Genomic DNA, 18,083 nt, shown 5'->3' on the forward strand with positions numbered 1-18,083 from the left:
TCGACCTTCTATTCAATGCAATCGTTGGAGGAGATGAAGCGGCTGAAAATCGATGCGGTACCCAGGTCGGCAAACCCACCCAACGTTCCCCAGCAGCGTTCCATCCAGAGTTTCTGAGCAAACCAGAAGCGTAAGACTTACTCCAACAATTTTGAGCATGAGCATGAGCATGAGCATTGACGACCGTACATATCGTAGTTGCACCTCCGTGATTGACCTGAGCTAGTGAAGTTGCACAGAGAACCACATAGATAGTTTTTGGGATGTTATACCTTCTTCAATGTACAACAATTCAGTAACTCTCACTTTAAAAAGATCAATAACGGCACCGGCCACGTCCTTACAGTCGTTGGGGAAAAATAGGTAGAAAATTGTTAGTTCGACAAACGTTGTTATGAGACCGAGTTCACCTCTGCATTTCAGGAAGATCACAGGAAGAGTATTTATGTTAGTATGATGGGCTAGGAAGGATCAGGATTCGCCGTGGTAGTAAAATTTTTCAAACCAAATAATAAATCGTCAGATACAAAAGCTAAGCGCGAATCAACGAGCTGATTCGCAGACACCGATGTTATGTCCTGTGAGAGTAAGCTACGCGATACGAATCTCCAGACCACCAGTCACAGAAAACCGAACTTATACCATTGATCACTATACTCAAAACAAAACCTATCTTTCTTTGTTTTTTTTTTGTTATTTTAAAATCAATAAAGTGATATTTTTATTAATAAAAACAATACTGTGAACATTCAATATATATCGCGATAACGTTGTTTGAAGCGGCCACTATACGGTATAAAGTTGCTATCTTCATCACATTTGACATGAGACTTATATTCGAATGCGAGTTGTGAAAAGTAATTTATTTTCAAACGCGGGTATTGTCGCATCCAGCCTGCTCATGTGTAAGTAAAACTATATGAATATTCACCGTTAATATCAATAGTTGACGCAAAAAATACATAATAAAAGATAAAAAGATAGATTTATAAAAAAAGGAGACATACACACCTAAACCAAAACGTCCAAAATTAATTGTGTTGCGTCTATGAATATATAACAAAAATTCAGCTTGGAGCTAAAAATAACCATTCAATAGCCAGAGAAGTCACTAACAGCAAAGAAAAAACCATGAATATCGAAACGAAGTAATTGGACAAATTTAAAGTTCAAAATTTCAAAATATTTTACCAATTCAAAAATATCGCGAAACAGACAAACAAGTTGTGCGATACGCGTCTTTTCTCAGGTAAGAAATATGAATATCCACAATGAGTAAAATATGTAAATCATTCCGCGTCGAACACTCGACAGAAACGGACGTGCAAAGTGGTCGTTCTATTACAATCCGGTCCGTGTGAACGAATAGCCAAACAAAAGAGTGTATTATTCAAGGCCATCAGTTGACAGTCGAGTCCGTGTCGCTGTGCTGAGTGATCTCACACCCGGCTCACTGTTGGTGGCTGTATTGGTGCTGCTGTACTGGTGCTGCTGGCTGCTTTGGGTGCAGCTTCGAACGATCGGACAACCACTGCTGGAAGGAAGAAGTAAAGAGGTACGTGTTCTTGGCGGCGCTAGTTCGCTAGTGCGCTACATTTAGCGCGATGGATATAGATACCTCGCCTCCCGTGCCACCATCCCCGAACCCCCCTGACCCTGACCCTTCTGTTACCCCCTCCCCTGTTCATTCTCCAGTCCTCCCTCGCCCCAGGCTTTACCCGGACGGATCTCAACAGGGCAGCTATACTGTTTATTTTCGTCCAAAGGCAGGAGTGAATTCAAAGCGATTAAACATACTGCAAATTTCAAAAGACCTGACGAAGGGGTACAAGGCCGTGACCGAAATTTCCAAGGTCCGACCTAACAAGCTCCGTGTCGTGGTCAGTGATCTGGCACAGGCCAATGCTATTCACACGCGAGTATCGCGTTTACATACCCGCACGAGACGTGGAGATCGACGGTGTCATAACCGATTCGAGTCTGTCTGTCGAGTGTATCCTAAAAAGCGCAACCGGTTGCTTCAAAAATACCGAAACACAGGCGAAGATTTTGGATTGTAAGCAATTGCGGTCCATGTCTCTCGTCGGCGGTAAAAAAGTTTACTCTCCGTCAGACTCATTTCGCGTTACGTTTGCCGGATCTGCACTCCCTATCCACGTCTCGATCGACCGGGTTCGTCTGCCTGTGCGATTGTATGTACCCCGTGTTATGAATTGCACCAATTGCAAGCAGTTAGGCCACACAGCCGCCTACTGCTGCAATAAGGCACGATGTAGCAAGTGTGGGGAGACTCATGCGGAAGATTCTTGCAGTGTTAATGCTGAAAAATGTATTCACTGTGGGGAAAACCAGCATGAGCTCTTCACATGCTCGGTGTACATGCAGCGCAGAGATAAAATCAAGCGGTCACTTAAGGAGCGTTCAAAGCGTTCTTACGCTGAGATGCTGAAGAAGACCGTGACCACTTCTACCATAACATCGAACCCCTTTGATCTGTTGCCCTCCGATGAAACCGATTCTGACGATTCATCAGCGGGAACATCTTATGCCAATCCTGGGGAGTCTAGGAAGAGGAAAAATGTTTCTTCTCCTAAACTTCCCCGTAAAGGTCCTAAGATTTCCCAAAGTGTAATGAAAAGTACGAACAAACCAAACAGTGCTGCGGAAAAACCGAAGCAAGCTCCTCCTGGGCTTGCAAATTTAAAGTCCCAGAAGGAGTTCCCAGCACTGCCAGGAACATCTAAAACCCCAGTTGTTCCTTTTGCACATCCAGTTGATGAAACAAACTCTGGATTAGTGAAATTTTCTGACATTGTGGACTGGATTTTTGAAAATTTCAATATACCCGATCCAATTAAAATTTTTCTTACAGCATTCCTCCCAACAGTTAGATCATTTTTGAAGCAGTTGACTGCCCAATGGCCCCTCCTTGCAGCGATTGTATCCTTCGATGCCTAATTCAACTGCGTATATGAAGGATTCTATCTCTGTCGTACAGTGGAATTGTAGAAGTATTTTACCAAAAATTGATTCGTTTAAAGTTTTGATAAATAAAAACAAATGCGATGCATTTTCCCTTTGTGAAACTTGGCTTACTTCAAATATTGATCTCAACTTCCATGATTTTAATATTATTCGCCTTGATCGAGACACCCCATATGTAGGAGTACTTTTAGGGATTAAAAAGTGCTATTCTTTCTATCGTATTAACCTCCCCTCGATTCCAGGCATCGAAGTTGTCGCATGTCAAATGACAATACAAGGTAAAGAGCTTTGTATTGCCTCAATATATATTCCTCCCAGAGCACAGGTTGGGCAACGGCTGCTCTTTGATTTAATAGAACTTCTTCCCTCGCCACGTTTGATTTTGGGAGACTTCAACTCTCATGGCGTGGCTTGGGGTTCCCCATACAATGATAACCCCTCCTCTTTAATCTATAACCTTTGCGATGACTTCGACATGACTATTTTAAACAACGGTGAAATGACACGTATCCCGAAACCTCCAGCGCGCCAAAGCGCTTTGGATCTATCCTTATGTTCGACGTCGCTACGGTTGGATTGCACATGGAAGGTAATACTTGATCCTCACGGTAGCGACCATTTGCCTATTCTTATTTCAATTAATAACGGGTCGACTCGCATGCGACCAATTGACATTCCGTATGACCTCACACGGAATGTCGATTGGAAGTTATACGAGGAAATGATTTCAAAAGCGGTCGAGTCGATTCAACATCATCCACCACTTGAAGAATACAACCTCCTCGCGGGCTTGATTCTCGACGCCGCGTTGCAAGCCCAAACGAAGAAATATCCCGGCGTAACGATCAAAGAACGGCCTCCCACTCCGTGGTGGGACCAAGAGTGCTCCGATGTCTACACGCAAAGATCCGACGCGTTTAAAGCCTACCAGAAGGGAGGTATACCTGGCGACTATTTACGGTATTCGGAGCTTAATACCAAGCTTAAAAGTTTGGCTAAAGCAAAGAAACGCGGATATTGGCGTCGGTTCGTGAACGAGACGTCGAGGGAGACATCGATGAGCACTCTTTGGAACACAGCCCGAAGAATGCGGAATCGCGTAACGGTCAACGAAAGCGAGGAGTCTTCAAGTCGGTGGATATTTGATTTTGCCAGGAAAGTATGTCCGGACTCTGTTCCTGAGCAAAACATTGTTCGCGATGCGTCTCCGGGCCACGACGCGATAGAATCACCTTTTACGATGGGAGCATTTTCAGTTGCCCTCCTGTCCTGTAACAATAACGCGCCTGGGTTAGATAGAATCAAATTCAACTTGTTGAAGAATCTACCCGGCAATGCCAAGAGGCGCTTGTTGAACTTGTTCAATAAGTTCCTGGAGCAAAACATTGTACCGCAGGATTGGAGGCAAGTGAAGGTGATCGCCATCCAAAAACCAGGGAAACCAGCTTTTGATCACAACTCTTATAGGCCGATTGCAATGCTATCCTGTATCCGGAAATTGATGGAAAAAATGATACTCCGTCGTTTAGACCATTGGGTCGAATCAAATGGCCTACTATCGGATACTCAATTTGGCTTCCGCCGTGCCAAAGAGACGAATGATTGTCTTGCGTTGCTTTCAACAGATATTCAGCTGGCGTATGCTCGCAAAGAAAAAATGGCGTCTGCGTTCTTGGACATTAAGGGGGCTTTTGATTCCGTTTCTATTGACATTCTTTCGGGTAAACTTCACCGACAAGGATTTACTCCAATTTTGAACAATTTTTTGCACAATTTGTTGTCCGAAAAGCACATGCATTTTACGCACGGCGATTTGGCAACTTTTCGCATTAGCTACATGGGTCTTCCCCAGGGCTCATGTTTAAGCCCCCTTCTTTACAACTTTTATGTAAATGACATCGACGAATGTCTGGCAAATTCATGCACGATAAGACAACTTGCAGACGACAGTGTAATCTCTGTTACAGGAGCCAAAGCTGCCGATTTGCAAGGACCATTGCAAGATACCTTGGACAATTTGTCTGCTTGGGCTTTACAGCTAGGTATCGAATTCTCTCCGGAGAAGACTGAGATAGTAGTTTTTTCTAGGAAGCATGAACCTGCTCAGCTTCAAACACAATTAATGGGTAAAACGATTTCTCAGGTTTTGGTACACAAATATCTTGGTGTCTGGTTCGACTCTAAAAGCACCTGGGGTTGTCACGTGAGGTATCTGATGAAAAAATGTCAACAAAGAGTGAATTTTCTTCGTACAATAACCGGACAATGGTGGGGAGCCCACCCAGGAGACCTTATAAGGCTTTACCAAACAACGATATTGTCTGTCATTGAGTACGGGTGTTTCTGCTTCCGCTCCGCAGCAAACACACATTTGATCAAACTGGAGCGAATACAATATCGTTGTTTGCGTATCGCCTTGGGTTGCATGCAATCGACCCATACGATGAGTTTGGAGATCTTAGCTGGAGTACTACCATTGAAAACCCGCTTCTGGAGCCTGTCTTCTCGTATTCTAATCAAATGTGAGGTCTTGAACCGTCCCGTGATTGAAAATTTTGAATGGTTAATCGAACTTAATTCTCAAACCCGTTTTATGACATTGTATTTCAATCACATGCCCCAAAATATTAACCCTTCTTCGAATATTCCAAATCGTGTCGACTTATCAAATACTTCTGATTCTACTGTGTTTTTCGATACATCCATGATAGAAGAAACTCGTGGAATCCCGGATCATTTACGCGTGCAGCAGATCCCTAAAATTTTTTCCAATAAATGTCGAAACATCAACTGCGACAATATGTACTACACTGACGGATCACTTCTTGATGGGTCCACTGGCTTCGGTATCTTCAATAACAATTTAACCGTCTCCCATAAGCTCGATAATCCTGCTTCTGTTTACGTCGCAGAATTAGCTGCAATTCAGTACACCCTAGGGATTATCGAAAAAATGCCCACGGACCATTATTTCATCTTTACGGACAGTCTCAGTTCCATTGAGGCTCTCCGATCGATGAAAGATGTTAAGCACTCTCCGTATTTCCTGGGGAAAATACGGGAACATCTGAGTGCTTTATCCGAAAAATCTACTCAGATTACCTTAGCGTGGGTCCCTTCTCACTGCTCGATACCGGGTAATGAGAAAGCGGACTCTTTGGCTAAGGTGGGCGCAACAAACGGTGATATTTATGTAAGACCAATTGCCTTTAATGAATTTTTCGCATTTGTACGTCAGAATACGATCATCAGTTGGCAAAATTCTTGGACCAAGGGGGAACTGGGAAGGTGGTTACATTCCATAATCCCCAAGGTATCGACGAACCCGTGGTTCAAGGGGTTGGATGTAGGTCGGGATTTCATTTGCGTGATGTCCCGGCTTATGTCCAATCACTATAGATTTGACGCGCATCTCCGTCGTGTTGGACTCGGGAAGAGTGGTATCTGTGCCTGTGGTGAGGGTTATCACGACATAGAGCACGTTGTTTGGTCATGCCCTGCACACCGTGATGCCAGGTCTAGATTAATATCTTCCCTGCAGGCCGAAGGTAGGCAGCCGGCTGTTCCTGTTCGTGATGTCTTGGCGAGCCGTGACCTATCCTACATGTCCCTTATATACGTTTTCCTGAAATCCATCCACGCCCCAGTTTAGTCCTATCCCCTTCCGCCTACATCCAACCAAACGACAAGAACACATTAAGACCCCGGATCCGGAAACAGCAATCAGACCCGCACGATACTCTCAAGGCCCGATGGAAACAACCCAATATGCCAGTCCGTAATATCTTGGCCCAGCAGCGGAACAAATTTAATATGCTGCTTACCTATGGCAATGAAAACCATCAAACAGCAAACCTGTGCTTTTAATGCAAAATATTCTAGCTTTAAGTTAGATTTAGTTTCAGCTCGTAGTCGGCAGCGAGGATAAAAAATTTGCTTTTAGTTATTAAGATACTTTAGAGAGTAAGCTACCAGATATAATTGGCGCCGTTAAACATTGAATTGTATTTGTGCCGTGTCAAATAAACTATAGATGAAGAAAAAAAAAATATGTAAAAACGCTGCACTTTGCGTCGTCTAGCCTCAGCACACAATCAGCCCAAGAAATCGTGGGATAAAATACACACGCGGATACTAAAAAATAAGTATTTGATGCATGTCGGTGGAAGCCACCAGCAGTTTAAATGAACATGTCTGTAAATGTATGCACTTATCTTAGACACCGAAGCAGCATTCAGTGAATCAAGCACGCCGCCGCGGTCGCACTCGAGCACAAATAAACCGTTTCCATGATTACAGTTGCCGCTCTCTCGGCTCCTGCCTCCCAGCAGAACTTGCCATCGGCGACAAGCATATGTACAGCGTAGCACTGGAGAAGAGGTTTCACTGCGATGAACTTTAGACACAATACACTTTTCGCATGAACACGAACGCGTTTAAGAAAAGTCACCAACACAACACTGCGCTATTAAGACAGCCATTTGCAGAGCGATAAACTGTGCAAGAAAGCTGTATTAAAATTCTAATTCCCGAATTCCTCTCACTCGTAATTCACTTTAAACATACTGTAATCAACAAGGGATACCCTTAATTACAACTATCGCTCGAATTTCACAATTTTTCGCACTATGCACTACAATTAAACGCGATTATTGAAGACGCGATAAACAAAGCGTCTACACACTGCGGGCTTCTTCCACTCTCTCCGTAAGACTTACTTACTTTGATGCGAAAATTGAGGAGGAATTGATAAATGAAACGAAGAAAGAATTCAAAAACATACCTACACGCATGTTTTCGTCCTCCATGGCGAATGTTCCGGTAAACTCCCGGAAAGCCACTCGCAAGGGCGTGAAATTGCTCTTGCAAGTGAGCCTATATAATTATCTTCCATGGGAAATTCATTAATATCAATTATCTGTCTTGGTTTTTTTTTCTATCACCATCCAAAAAAAGTCCATTTTTTAATGTTTTAATGCAAACATTACTACTGAACGAAGTTCTAATCTAAAAATCTAATTTCTCTTAAACATTCCATTGGCACCCCATTGTTGATGCACTGTCGATTGTTTCGTAAAATTATGTTCAGGTATCAGTAGGTCGCACTGACCCCCCCCCCCCTCCAGGCTACGCCTTTGTCACCCATGAACCTTCCCTTTTCCTTACTACCCACTAAGGTGACGCCGGCCCTGAACCAAACCCAGATGTCTGTTCGCAAAATGAGGTGCTCTACGAATATCAAGAGATTAAAAACCATGTGTTCTTCTAAAATAGTTCGGAGCTTAAACATATCACGAGTTTAATTTTTCTCAATTAAAGCAGCTTTTTAATCAGTTCAAGCGAAATTTATAACATGTGCAACATTCAGTTTAGTGCGTGGCAGTACGGATTCGGCCGGGTTTGTTAGCTTAATTAAATCACAGATCAATACTTGATGTCTTGAAAACTCTTCGCGTTCGTAATTGGTCTTAGTCAATTGTAACATACCTAAAATTTTTACTTTTATATTAAAGGTCGTTTACAAATTTTATATTAATCAGTTCACAAAGGCTAGCCTGTCCAGGACAATTTTATTCCGTTGGTGGTCCATTAACCCTCTCGTGCCCGAGTTAATTTCTAGACGGGCTACGGTAAAATCACTATGAATCGTTATAAATACTTTTTAAGTAAAAATATGCAGGTCGCAACTTTTTCATAGGCACCTCTACAGTCTCGCTTTTCTATTCGCTAACAGATGGCGCTGCAAGCGTACTTTGTTCGTTGGTATTTGTTGTGCGTCTCGATTAACCGACTCCAAAACAAACAACATGTTTCTAAAATGAAATGTTACTTATCTTCTTTTAAAATGACCTGGTGACTCCTTTCTTCACTGTTCCGGTTAGCAGCAGAACCTCAATTACGAAACCCCTTGAATATACTCATATTACTTGAGGAGAAACAACATAAATTAGCAAAACTTCACGTAGAGATAAAGTACGCACAACACTCAGCCGGCCTTGTTGCCAGTTCTCACTTGACATACATTTTCCTTATATTTAGAGATACTCAAAAGCGCATGAGAAATGGGTGGGCAGCCACTGAAAGGGGAGAGGAGATGAACTCCGAACAAGTCCATGTATAATTTCCGCTCTTCGTACAAAAGAATACACGCCTTTATCAAAATTTGGCCGTAATACAGTCACAAATGATCTCAAGTAACTTGTTTTGATCATAACAAGTAGCAAAAATACCAATAGTGTTAAAAATTAAGAAAACATTTTTGTCCGCTTGCTTGTATGGAAATGTCCCATAGTGCGGCCTACGGACTGCAGTCACATTTTTTCCCACAGGGTAAATAACGTGGTTCAACCCTGGCTGCTCTGCGGTCTACTACAGGAGTAACGCACTGGAAAAGTACATTCGTCATTGTGCTCCCGGGCGTTCTGGCTGGAAGCGCTTTAACTTCCGCTACACTAATTGAATTTCCGTCATCCGTTACGAGTAAATAGGGTATTTTCCGATATGCTCAATTAATATTTTTACCGGGTGTGCCATTTGAAAGCGCATAAACACGAGCCGGGAAAATGGCTCAGGGAAGGGTATTGCTTTGAGTCAATGCTTTGCAATTCAGATAAAGGAGAAGAGTATGTGAACTCTGCAGTGTTCTAATGAGTAGCATGTCGAATGGACGCACATTGTCAGATGCAAATGAAATAAATTAGAACCATTAACTTTTAGTCACGTCGCTTGTCGAATAACGCCATCCGTCCATTAGAAGCTTGCGTTGGTTATGTGTCTCTATAGCATAATTCCAAGCAAACCCGCTTTACGTGAGAACATTGATGGAATCGGGCTTCTGGGCTCTGACAGCAGTGAAGTTTGTGGCCGAAAAGGGTGATGATTAATTTTATCGACGGGTTGTCACATTAGTCACGGTTTTGTGAACATCAATGAGCGTTTGGTCGTGTAACAACACGAAAACTTTAGTGAAACACGCACCAGCAGTCAATTGCTCAGAAAGTGTTCCCGAATGATGGTTAATGAAACGTGCTGAACAAATTATTTGATCTGAAAATTCAGCCGTGTGCCGTCTCGCGAACAGATGAATTAATTATTTTCGGTAGAACTGATTTGGAGACTGCTGTCAGCAACTTTCATCAAGGCTATCATTGCAGGGGGTTGTCACTCAATTAGTTTCTCTTAGAAAATTTAATAAATTTACACGTTTAAGTGATGACAGACGGAGCTGCAATGAAACAGCCGCGCAAGAGTGTTGTCCTGTAGGTTTCAAATTCGTGTTCCAAGAGATGGAAAAATACAATCAGTAATTAAAAATAGCGTTTAATTTTACTGTTGTTCACAACCTTATTTAATAATACCAACCCATGACTAAGCATTTACATTACATTATTAGCTTCTCTAAACTCCACGGATCAATTCCCCATGTGAATAACAATTTTTCCCAAGAGACGGATGCGTTTTTCTCCTTTTAATTGCTAAAGCAAGTTTTCACTTTTTCTTTTTGTCCAGCATCTCTCCGGACGATGGACCAACGTTGGACTGGCGTGTGTGGCATTCGCTGTCATCGCGATGCTCGCAATCCAGCCGGCCGCCTCGCAAGCCGTAGTCAACAGTGAGGATTCGGTAATTCCCAATAGTCCCTTATAATAGTCACACAGCATCCATTCCGGAGGCACTCTGTATGCGTAATCTGGATGCATAGGTCAAGTCTGACAGAGTTACAGCCTAACAGATAACCGTTTGCGCTAGTCCGCAGCCGCTAATTTTGCGTGAGCACTTGAGGCTCTAATCATATCTGGTTTCTCGTTGCAACAGAATCAGCTAGGAGGAGATGGGAAAATCGTTAATCAAGGTAATGGCTTGGAGCAGCAACAGCGTCCCAATGCAGCCCGCTCCAGTTTGGTGGACAACATATTCAATGTAAGTATTGTGTACAGTTGGCCGGTTAATTTACCTAACGAAGCAAATTTTGCGTCCGACATCTTGATGATCTTGACATCTTTGATGGCCAATATTGCTGACAACCAGGAATCAATTAATTGTCAAGTGGTAATATGATGGTTGTTGTAATATCATTTATTATTGAGGCTTCCAAACAAATCTGATGAGAGTAGCCATTGGGAATAATTACATTTGAGCAGAAGCTAGCGCTTAGACATAACGCTGTGCAGCTCACGAGTGGGTTTTACGGTGAAATCGAAGTTCATAATAAGGATCGTTCAATCGAAATGAGCAAAAAGTATGCTAACATTTACTAACTATTTTGAATTTTAGCAAATTCTTATTGAAAAGATGTACCTCGAACTCCTTTGGAGGAGACTGACGGGATTTTGCTGAAAATATAGTGACGATTCGATTGATCACGCCTAAAAAAAATTCATGATATATTTGAAACACAGGTTTTAATGTAGGTTTCTGGCATGCCTATCTCACGTATTGTCCTTAAGGATAATATAGAAGGACAATACATACCTTGACTGTCAGAAAGTTGTATGTCTTTTTTTCCTGTATGGACTTATTGACTGCGATCAGAATCGTTGATCTATTGTGAGATATGCCCGGGTGTCTGCTGTATTCCGCACTTCTATCACCAGCAATATCGCTATTGAAAAGTGGCATATTCATTAAGATTTTATCCGTGCTTGTGTGTAATGTGATTTCACCCTTCCTGTAAGACGCTATCTGCTCTACTATACCGAGCCTCGTTCCTTCTGCCAAAAATCACCAATTTTAATTCTCTGGAGAAGTTTCGTCGTGCGTCCTTCTGGCCTGTTTAACCCTCTGGTGCCCAATGCCACCATTTGGCGGGCTTCAGTCGAAGTTCCGAAAAGCTTTAATAAATATTTAAAAAGTGTTTATAATGGTTTATAATGATTTTATCGAAGTTCGTTTAGAAATTAATTTGGGCACTAGAGGGTTAATTGATAAGAAGAGCTTTTTTTTTGTTAAGAGGAAGTCACACCAAGGTATTATAGCATTCAGCCTAAAGCAAGGGTAAGCGGGGGAGCCAGAGAATAAACACATGCCTTAGTCCTTTTTGATATCGAATGGCCTGGATTATAATAAGATTCGAACCCAATACCATTCGCTTGACAGCTCCTGTTGTATGTGGTTAATTACATTCTGCGACAAAAAAAAAATCACAAGAAGGTTGTATGCAAAGCCACGACCGCAAGGTTGAAGTAGAATACTTTTACAAGAAAGATAACCTGGCTGCTTGTGTGTCAGTCATTTTTTCTAGTAAATAAACGTTGATCGTTCATTGGCAGTATTGTAATTTCTTTTTGTCTGATATTTTGAATGAAGTTCATTGGATATTTTTAAATTTTGTGCAAATGAGAAGTTGAAGTGCTGCCGAATTGTAATATGCACATTTAATACGACATCATTAAACGGGAACGGAACAAAGGCTACGGTTATGCAGAACGCGAATGCCGGCGCGATGCGATTCGCCTTACCGTGGTGAAATGTACAGCTCTTTTTAAGGCGAAGTAGAGCTATACATTTCAACAGATTTCGTCTTGCCGAATCGCATCGCGCCGTTATTTGCGTTCTGCATGACCGTAGCCAAACACTAAGCGACGCAAACACGTAATAATAGTCAGAGTATGCATGTAGATGAAGATAATTAACTTTGGATTATAGCGCAAAACGAGAAAATATCAACTCTTCAAATAATCATTTGTGTTCTTCAAATTTCAGTTGTTCAATTTAATATCCGTTGAAATGTTTGTTTATTATCTGATGAAGCTCTTATATAGGCCAAATGATGCATTCCCAATTTACTAGGTCCATAACTCTGCCGACCGTGCTTGGGAAAGCGCGGTATAACGACCAATCAGAGGTCGCATTTTGTGTTTTAACAAGGCTTAAGAGTTTTCAATAGTACAATAGTTCGAATGATAAAATTGCAATTTCATGCATTTGGTAGGAATCTTAGAAGATTTTCTAATCGATTGCTGCAAAAACGAAGAAAATCCATCGAAAACTAACCGATTTATTAGCATTTGAAATTTTTCTCACTTTTTTCAGTTTTAGATTTACATTTTACATCCCTATGTAGCCGAACTTCCTGAGAGAAGTATTCTAATTCAAAATTAAATCTTCATTAATTCATTTGTTGTCCTTATAAGAACAATTGTTCAATTTATCATAGGATGTAGTGTTTATCTTACATCTCTGTGTTACCTTGATAGTGAGGACTAAGGCGCACGGTCAACACAATGAGTAAGGTGTTTTCACATTGAAAACTAGACACGGCTTTACTGGAGGAAGTGTTGGCAAATGCATCTACCGCTAATACCACCGCTATCATACGAAAGCGCGTCGTTTCATGTGGGGAATATCAACAACGAAAAATGACGCGCGTCTAAGCATAACCCGAACTGTTTCGCCGTGCTGCTCCCATTTACCTTTACATCGGCCTCAGGGAAGTACCGGCTGCATCTGCATCTACCGCTGAGGCTGTCACTATACTGCTATTGGTACCAAAAGCTATTAACTCTTCAAATAAGTGTGTTATTTGTTCTCAAAAGAACAATTGTTCAATTCAAAATCGGATTTACGCAATCGCATCTCTGTAATATTACCGACAATAATATTCTTCTGAACAAACTGATACAACTTTTCCATTAGGCCTCTGCCATAATAGACGCGAACCGATTCGCTCAGCTGTAGGTTAATGTACAGCCATCAGTAGAGCTGATGTATTCACTTCATGCTGATGTATTCACTTCATGCAAGCCTGCTGCTGATGCTTCCCGCTACCACACTGAAACAGCATTTTAGTGAAGGGAGTGTCGTTGCATCAGCTGACCCTGCTACTATCGATGCTGATATACCCGCTGCAACAGCTACGCTATGCATAGCCATGCCACAGTTGTGGCCGCTATACGCTGGCCCAACTGCTGAGCAACTGCAACGCTATCCGTAGCCATGCCACAGTTGTGGCCGCCATTGGTATCCACTGTACCTGCATCTGCTGGCCCTTCTGCTATCGATGGTGAGATCCGCTGGAACTGCTACGCTTATCCACAGCCATGCCACAGTTGTGGCCGCTATCCGCTATCGATGGTACCCACTGCTCGCTCCCGCTGCTGCTAAGGGAGGACTGCTGTTGTCGCTGTTCAGAACTACTATGAGCGGCTTCTTTTTTTTTTTTTTTTTTTTTTTTAAGGGATTTTAACCGTGACGGTCATTCGTCCCTATGGTTATTGTCACTTTGTATTAAATTTTGTCGTACAGATTAGATTCTTTTAGGAAATTTATTAGTTGTTTCTCGTAAGGTGGTGAGACAACTTCCTCCAAACTATTACTGAAATTGTTCGATATGCGTTCGGTATGGAAAGCTCTACAATCCAACAAAATGTGATTAATATTTAGGGGAAGTCCGCATGTTATGCAGGTTGGTGGATCAGATTTATCTATTAAAAAGCTATGAGTAAGGCGGGTGTGCCCGATACGGATTCTGGATAATATTCGACGAGTTCTAGGAGTTTTGTTGTCTGGCCAACGGGTGGTGGAGTTTTTTACTTTTCGGAGGATACATGTTCTGTTTCGGAACCACTCAATGTCCCAGCTGTTACGAGTTATAGTGTTTGCCCATCTGATGGCGTCAGAGGATGGAATGGGTGTAACCTCACTTTCTTTATCGCGATCAAAACCAGCAAGTTTATCTGCCTCTTCGTTACCAGTTATCCCAGAGTGACCGGGGATCCAGCAGAAATTGATATTTTTTTGCAGAGCTTTGAGTTCAGTTTCAATTAGCCAAGGGTGTTTATTCACATTAGATCGCATAGCAGTGAGACAACTGGCTGAATCACTGAAGATAACTGTAAGTTTCGGAGAGTCCGGTACAATGTTACATGTTTTCAAAAGTGCAAAGGCCTCCGCGCTGTAGATAGAACAGATTGGTGGGAGGGAAGCATTTAAGTTGAGGTTTGGTGATTTGGAGAATATGCCGTAGCCGACTTTTTCCTCTTTAACTGAGCCATCTGTGAAAATGTGTTGGTAATTTTTATATTTGTCGGAAATCAGTTGATGGAAATGTTTTTGGACTATTGAGGGAGTATCGCCAGCTTTGATTAGATTTGAGAGGGATAGGTCTATGGTGGGGGCATGAGTGTTCCATGGACGATTTTTTGATCTAGGTAATACTGCTATTGGTGGGATTTTTCATTTATTCATGGATTCCATGAGACTGTTTGTTCTGACTACAAGTGGGACCTCATCGCGGCCGGTAATGCTCAGCCAGCGTATTGATTTTCTTACCAGGCATTCTAATAGGTAATATTCATAGGGAAGTTGACCACATTCTGCCATAACTGCTTTAGTTGGACTTGTGACGAATAGTCCGGATGCTAAACGGAATGCCTTGTTGTATAATGGGCGGATTTTTTCAGTAACTGTATCCCCACCAAGACTATAAAAGCCTATTCCGTAGAATATTTTGAGAAGCAACCATGCATTTAAGATTCTGATGATCGTTGTTCTGTGGCCACAAGGTATTCTGGCACCAATAATTGTAACTACTCGCATTTTTTTAACGGTATCCTTTCGGATAGCTTCAGCATGTGTTTTGAAGTTGAGGAGGCGGTCAAGATGAATACCAAGTAATTTGAGGCTTGGTTTTGTAGGGATGGAGATTTGTTTAATTTTTAAAATAGGAAGTTTTTTCATTTTTTGTCGGTTGCAACTGATGTGTAAAAGTTGAGATTTGTTGGGAGCAATAGTAAAACCTCTTTCGTCAGCCCAAAGAGAGACCAAATTGACTGCTGATTGCATTTGCTTCCGGGCTATTGATTTGAAGTTGTGGAAGGATATCAAAGTTATATCGTCAGCATATAAGAGAATATGTACATTATGAGGAATGATTTCAAATATTGATTGCATGCAGATGAGGAAGAGTGTCGGAGATAGAACGGAGCCTTGAAGTATTCCATTTTCAAGTGTTTTAGTTTCTGATTGTGTGTTCCCTATAATTACTCTGGATTTTCTATCCGTAAGGAAGTTTGCAATGAAAAGACTCATGCGGCCCTTAATTCCCCATTCTTCTAATGATTTAAGAATAGGAAAACGCCATGCTCGATCGTAGGCTTTAGCAAGGTCTAATGAGACAATATCACCATGCATCTTTCGTTCGCGATGTTCCTCTATAATGGCTTCTAATTCAGTAAAATAGTCGTCAACACCTTTGTTGGGGCGAAAGGCAAATTGTCTATTGTCGAGCAGGCCATGGGACTCTAATTCATGGAGCAAACGTCGGTTAACCATCTTCTCAAGAACTTTGCCAATGCAATTTAACAGTGTAATGGGTCTGTAATTGTCTGCGATGGATCTGTCCTTATCTGGTTTAGGGATTGGAACAATGAAGCCTGTTTTCCAATCCGTTGGAATATTGCCTGTTGTCCAAATTTTGTTATATATTGATAATAATATGGTTTTACCGATAATTGGCAGGTTTTTGAGGAGAGGATATCCGATTTCGTCAGGACCGGCCGAAAAGCGTTTTAACTTGTTGAAAGCCCTATCAAGTTCTATTAAACTGAAATCATTATTATATTCCAAGTTGGCATCAGTATCAAAGCAAGGTGGGTTCGATTCAATTACATTTTTACTAGTAAGGAAATTCTTATTGTAGTTAGTGGAAGATGAGGCAAGGGCGAAATGGTTAGCTAAATGTTCTGCGTTAATTAAGGGGTCGGATGATATTTGATCGTTAATCTTAATATTGATAGGGGTCCTGCCACGAGCGCCTTTTAGACGATTAACGTTATTCCATAATTCTTTAGAAGTAGTTCCGGGGTTTATCGATTCTATGAATTGGTTCCAACTGTCCGTTTTAGCTTTGTTCACTATAAGTCTGGCTGAGTTTCTAGCATTTTTGAATTCGGTGAAGGTGTCCGAGTTTACCCTTTCTTCTCTTGGGATTTTTTGAAGAGCCCTCAATTTCTTGCGTCTTAATTTAATTGCTTTTTTAACTTCCGGGTTCCACCAATGTACCGCTTTTTTCCCAAGTTTGCCACTCGTTCTGGGGATATGTTTGAGAGCTATTTCAAATATCATTAAGGAGAATTTGTCTGGGGAGGAAGGAGGATTGGTAGAGAATAGTGTTTTGATTTCTTGTTGGTATTCGGGCCAGTTTGCCAGTTCATATTTCCATCTAGGTCGAACAGAATCGCTTGGTTTATCTCTGTTAAACCTGACAACTATAGGCATGTGGTCACTACCACAGCAGTCGTCGTGAACCTTCCATGTTAAATTATTGGCAAAATTCCAGGCAACGATGGAGAGATCAATCGGGCTGGTGTTACCATTAAGCGGGTTAATTCTAGTATGACTTCCGTCATTTAGTAAAACGAGGTTCTGTTCCTCAATGAAACTCTCTATAGCACGACCTCTAGCATCATATCGATGGCTACCCCAGGTAATAGAGTGGCTGTTAAAGTCCCCCAGAAAAAAGACTGGAGACGAAAATTGATCCAATAATTGTTTAAGTAATTTCTTAAGCTGGTCTATATCGTTGTATTATTGGGATATATATAGAGACAATGGTGGCTTTGATCGGATTATCGATTTCTAGTGCTATTGCTTGCAGTTGAGATGAGATCTGGATTCGGCGATGTGGGGTATCAGATTTAATGGCTATTCCAACACCAGTTTTTAGAGGGTTGCAAGAATTTTCATGGATGTACAGTTTGTAATTTTTGATATAGTCGATGGGAGAGTTTGATTCCGGAATAAGGGTTTCTTGGAGAGCAATGACTAGGGGATTGTATTCGGTAATCAGAAGTTGTAACTCGGGTAATTTTGCTCTTAACCCGTGTAAATTCCATTGTAAGGCCAGAATATTCGGATCGACAAAAGGCTTGGGGTTGCGAGTTTTGTTTTTATTGAGTGGATTGAAGGCTGTTGATAGGATTGGTTACTTTATTGAAATTTTTAGAATTGTGAATACTGTCAATTTTGCTGTAATCCCCTGGGGGTTTCTTAAAAGATGGGGGTTCTATTTCGGTTGTGAAATGTCGCTTGTGAGTTTTTGAGCTTTACATATTTTGAACAATGATATTGGAGGAAGTTCCGCTTACCTTACTTATATC

At 41.6% G+C, this 18,083-nt stretch overlaps 1 protein-coding gene across 1 annotated transcript in view; it reads left to right on the plus strand.

The window, feature by feature from the left end:
• The window catches only part of LOC129725274 (uncharacterized), an 80,365-nt gene that overhangs the window by 43,610 nt on the left and 18,672 nt on the right, over positions 1–18,083 (plus strand). The window contains exons 2-3 of the mRNA XM_055680875.1: positions 10,495–10,608; positions 10,801–10,905. Of these exons, the coding sequence (XP_055536850.1) occupies positions 10,495–10,608; positions 10,801–10,905 (219 nt within the window). The remainder of the gene's footprint in view (positions 1–10,494; positions 10,609–10,800; positions 10,906–18,083) is intronic.

The sequence above is a fragment of the Wyeomyia smithii genome, chromosome 2, assembly GCF_029784165.1.
Source record: "Wyeomyia smithii strain HCP4-BCI-WySm-NY-G18 chromosome 2, ASM2978416v1, whole genome shotgun sequence".
Classification (NCBI taxonomy): domain Eukaryota; kingdom Metazoa; phylum Arthropoda; class Insecta; order Diptera; family Culicidae; genus Wyeomyia; species Wyeomyia smithii.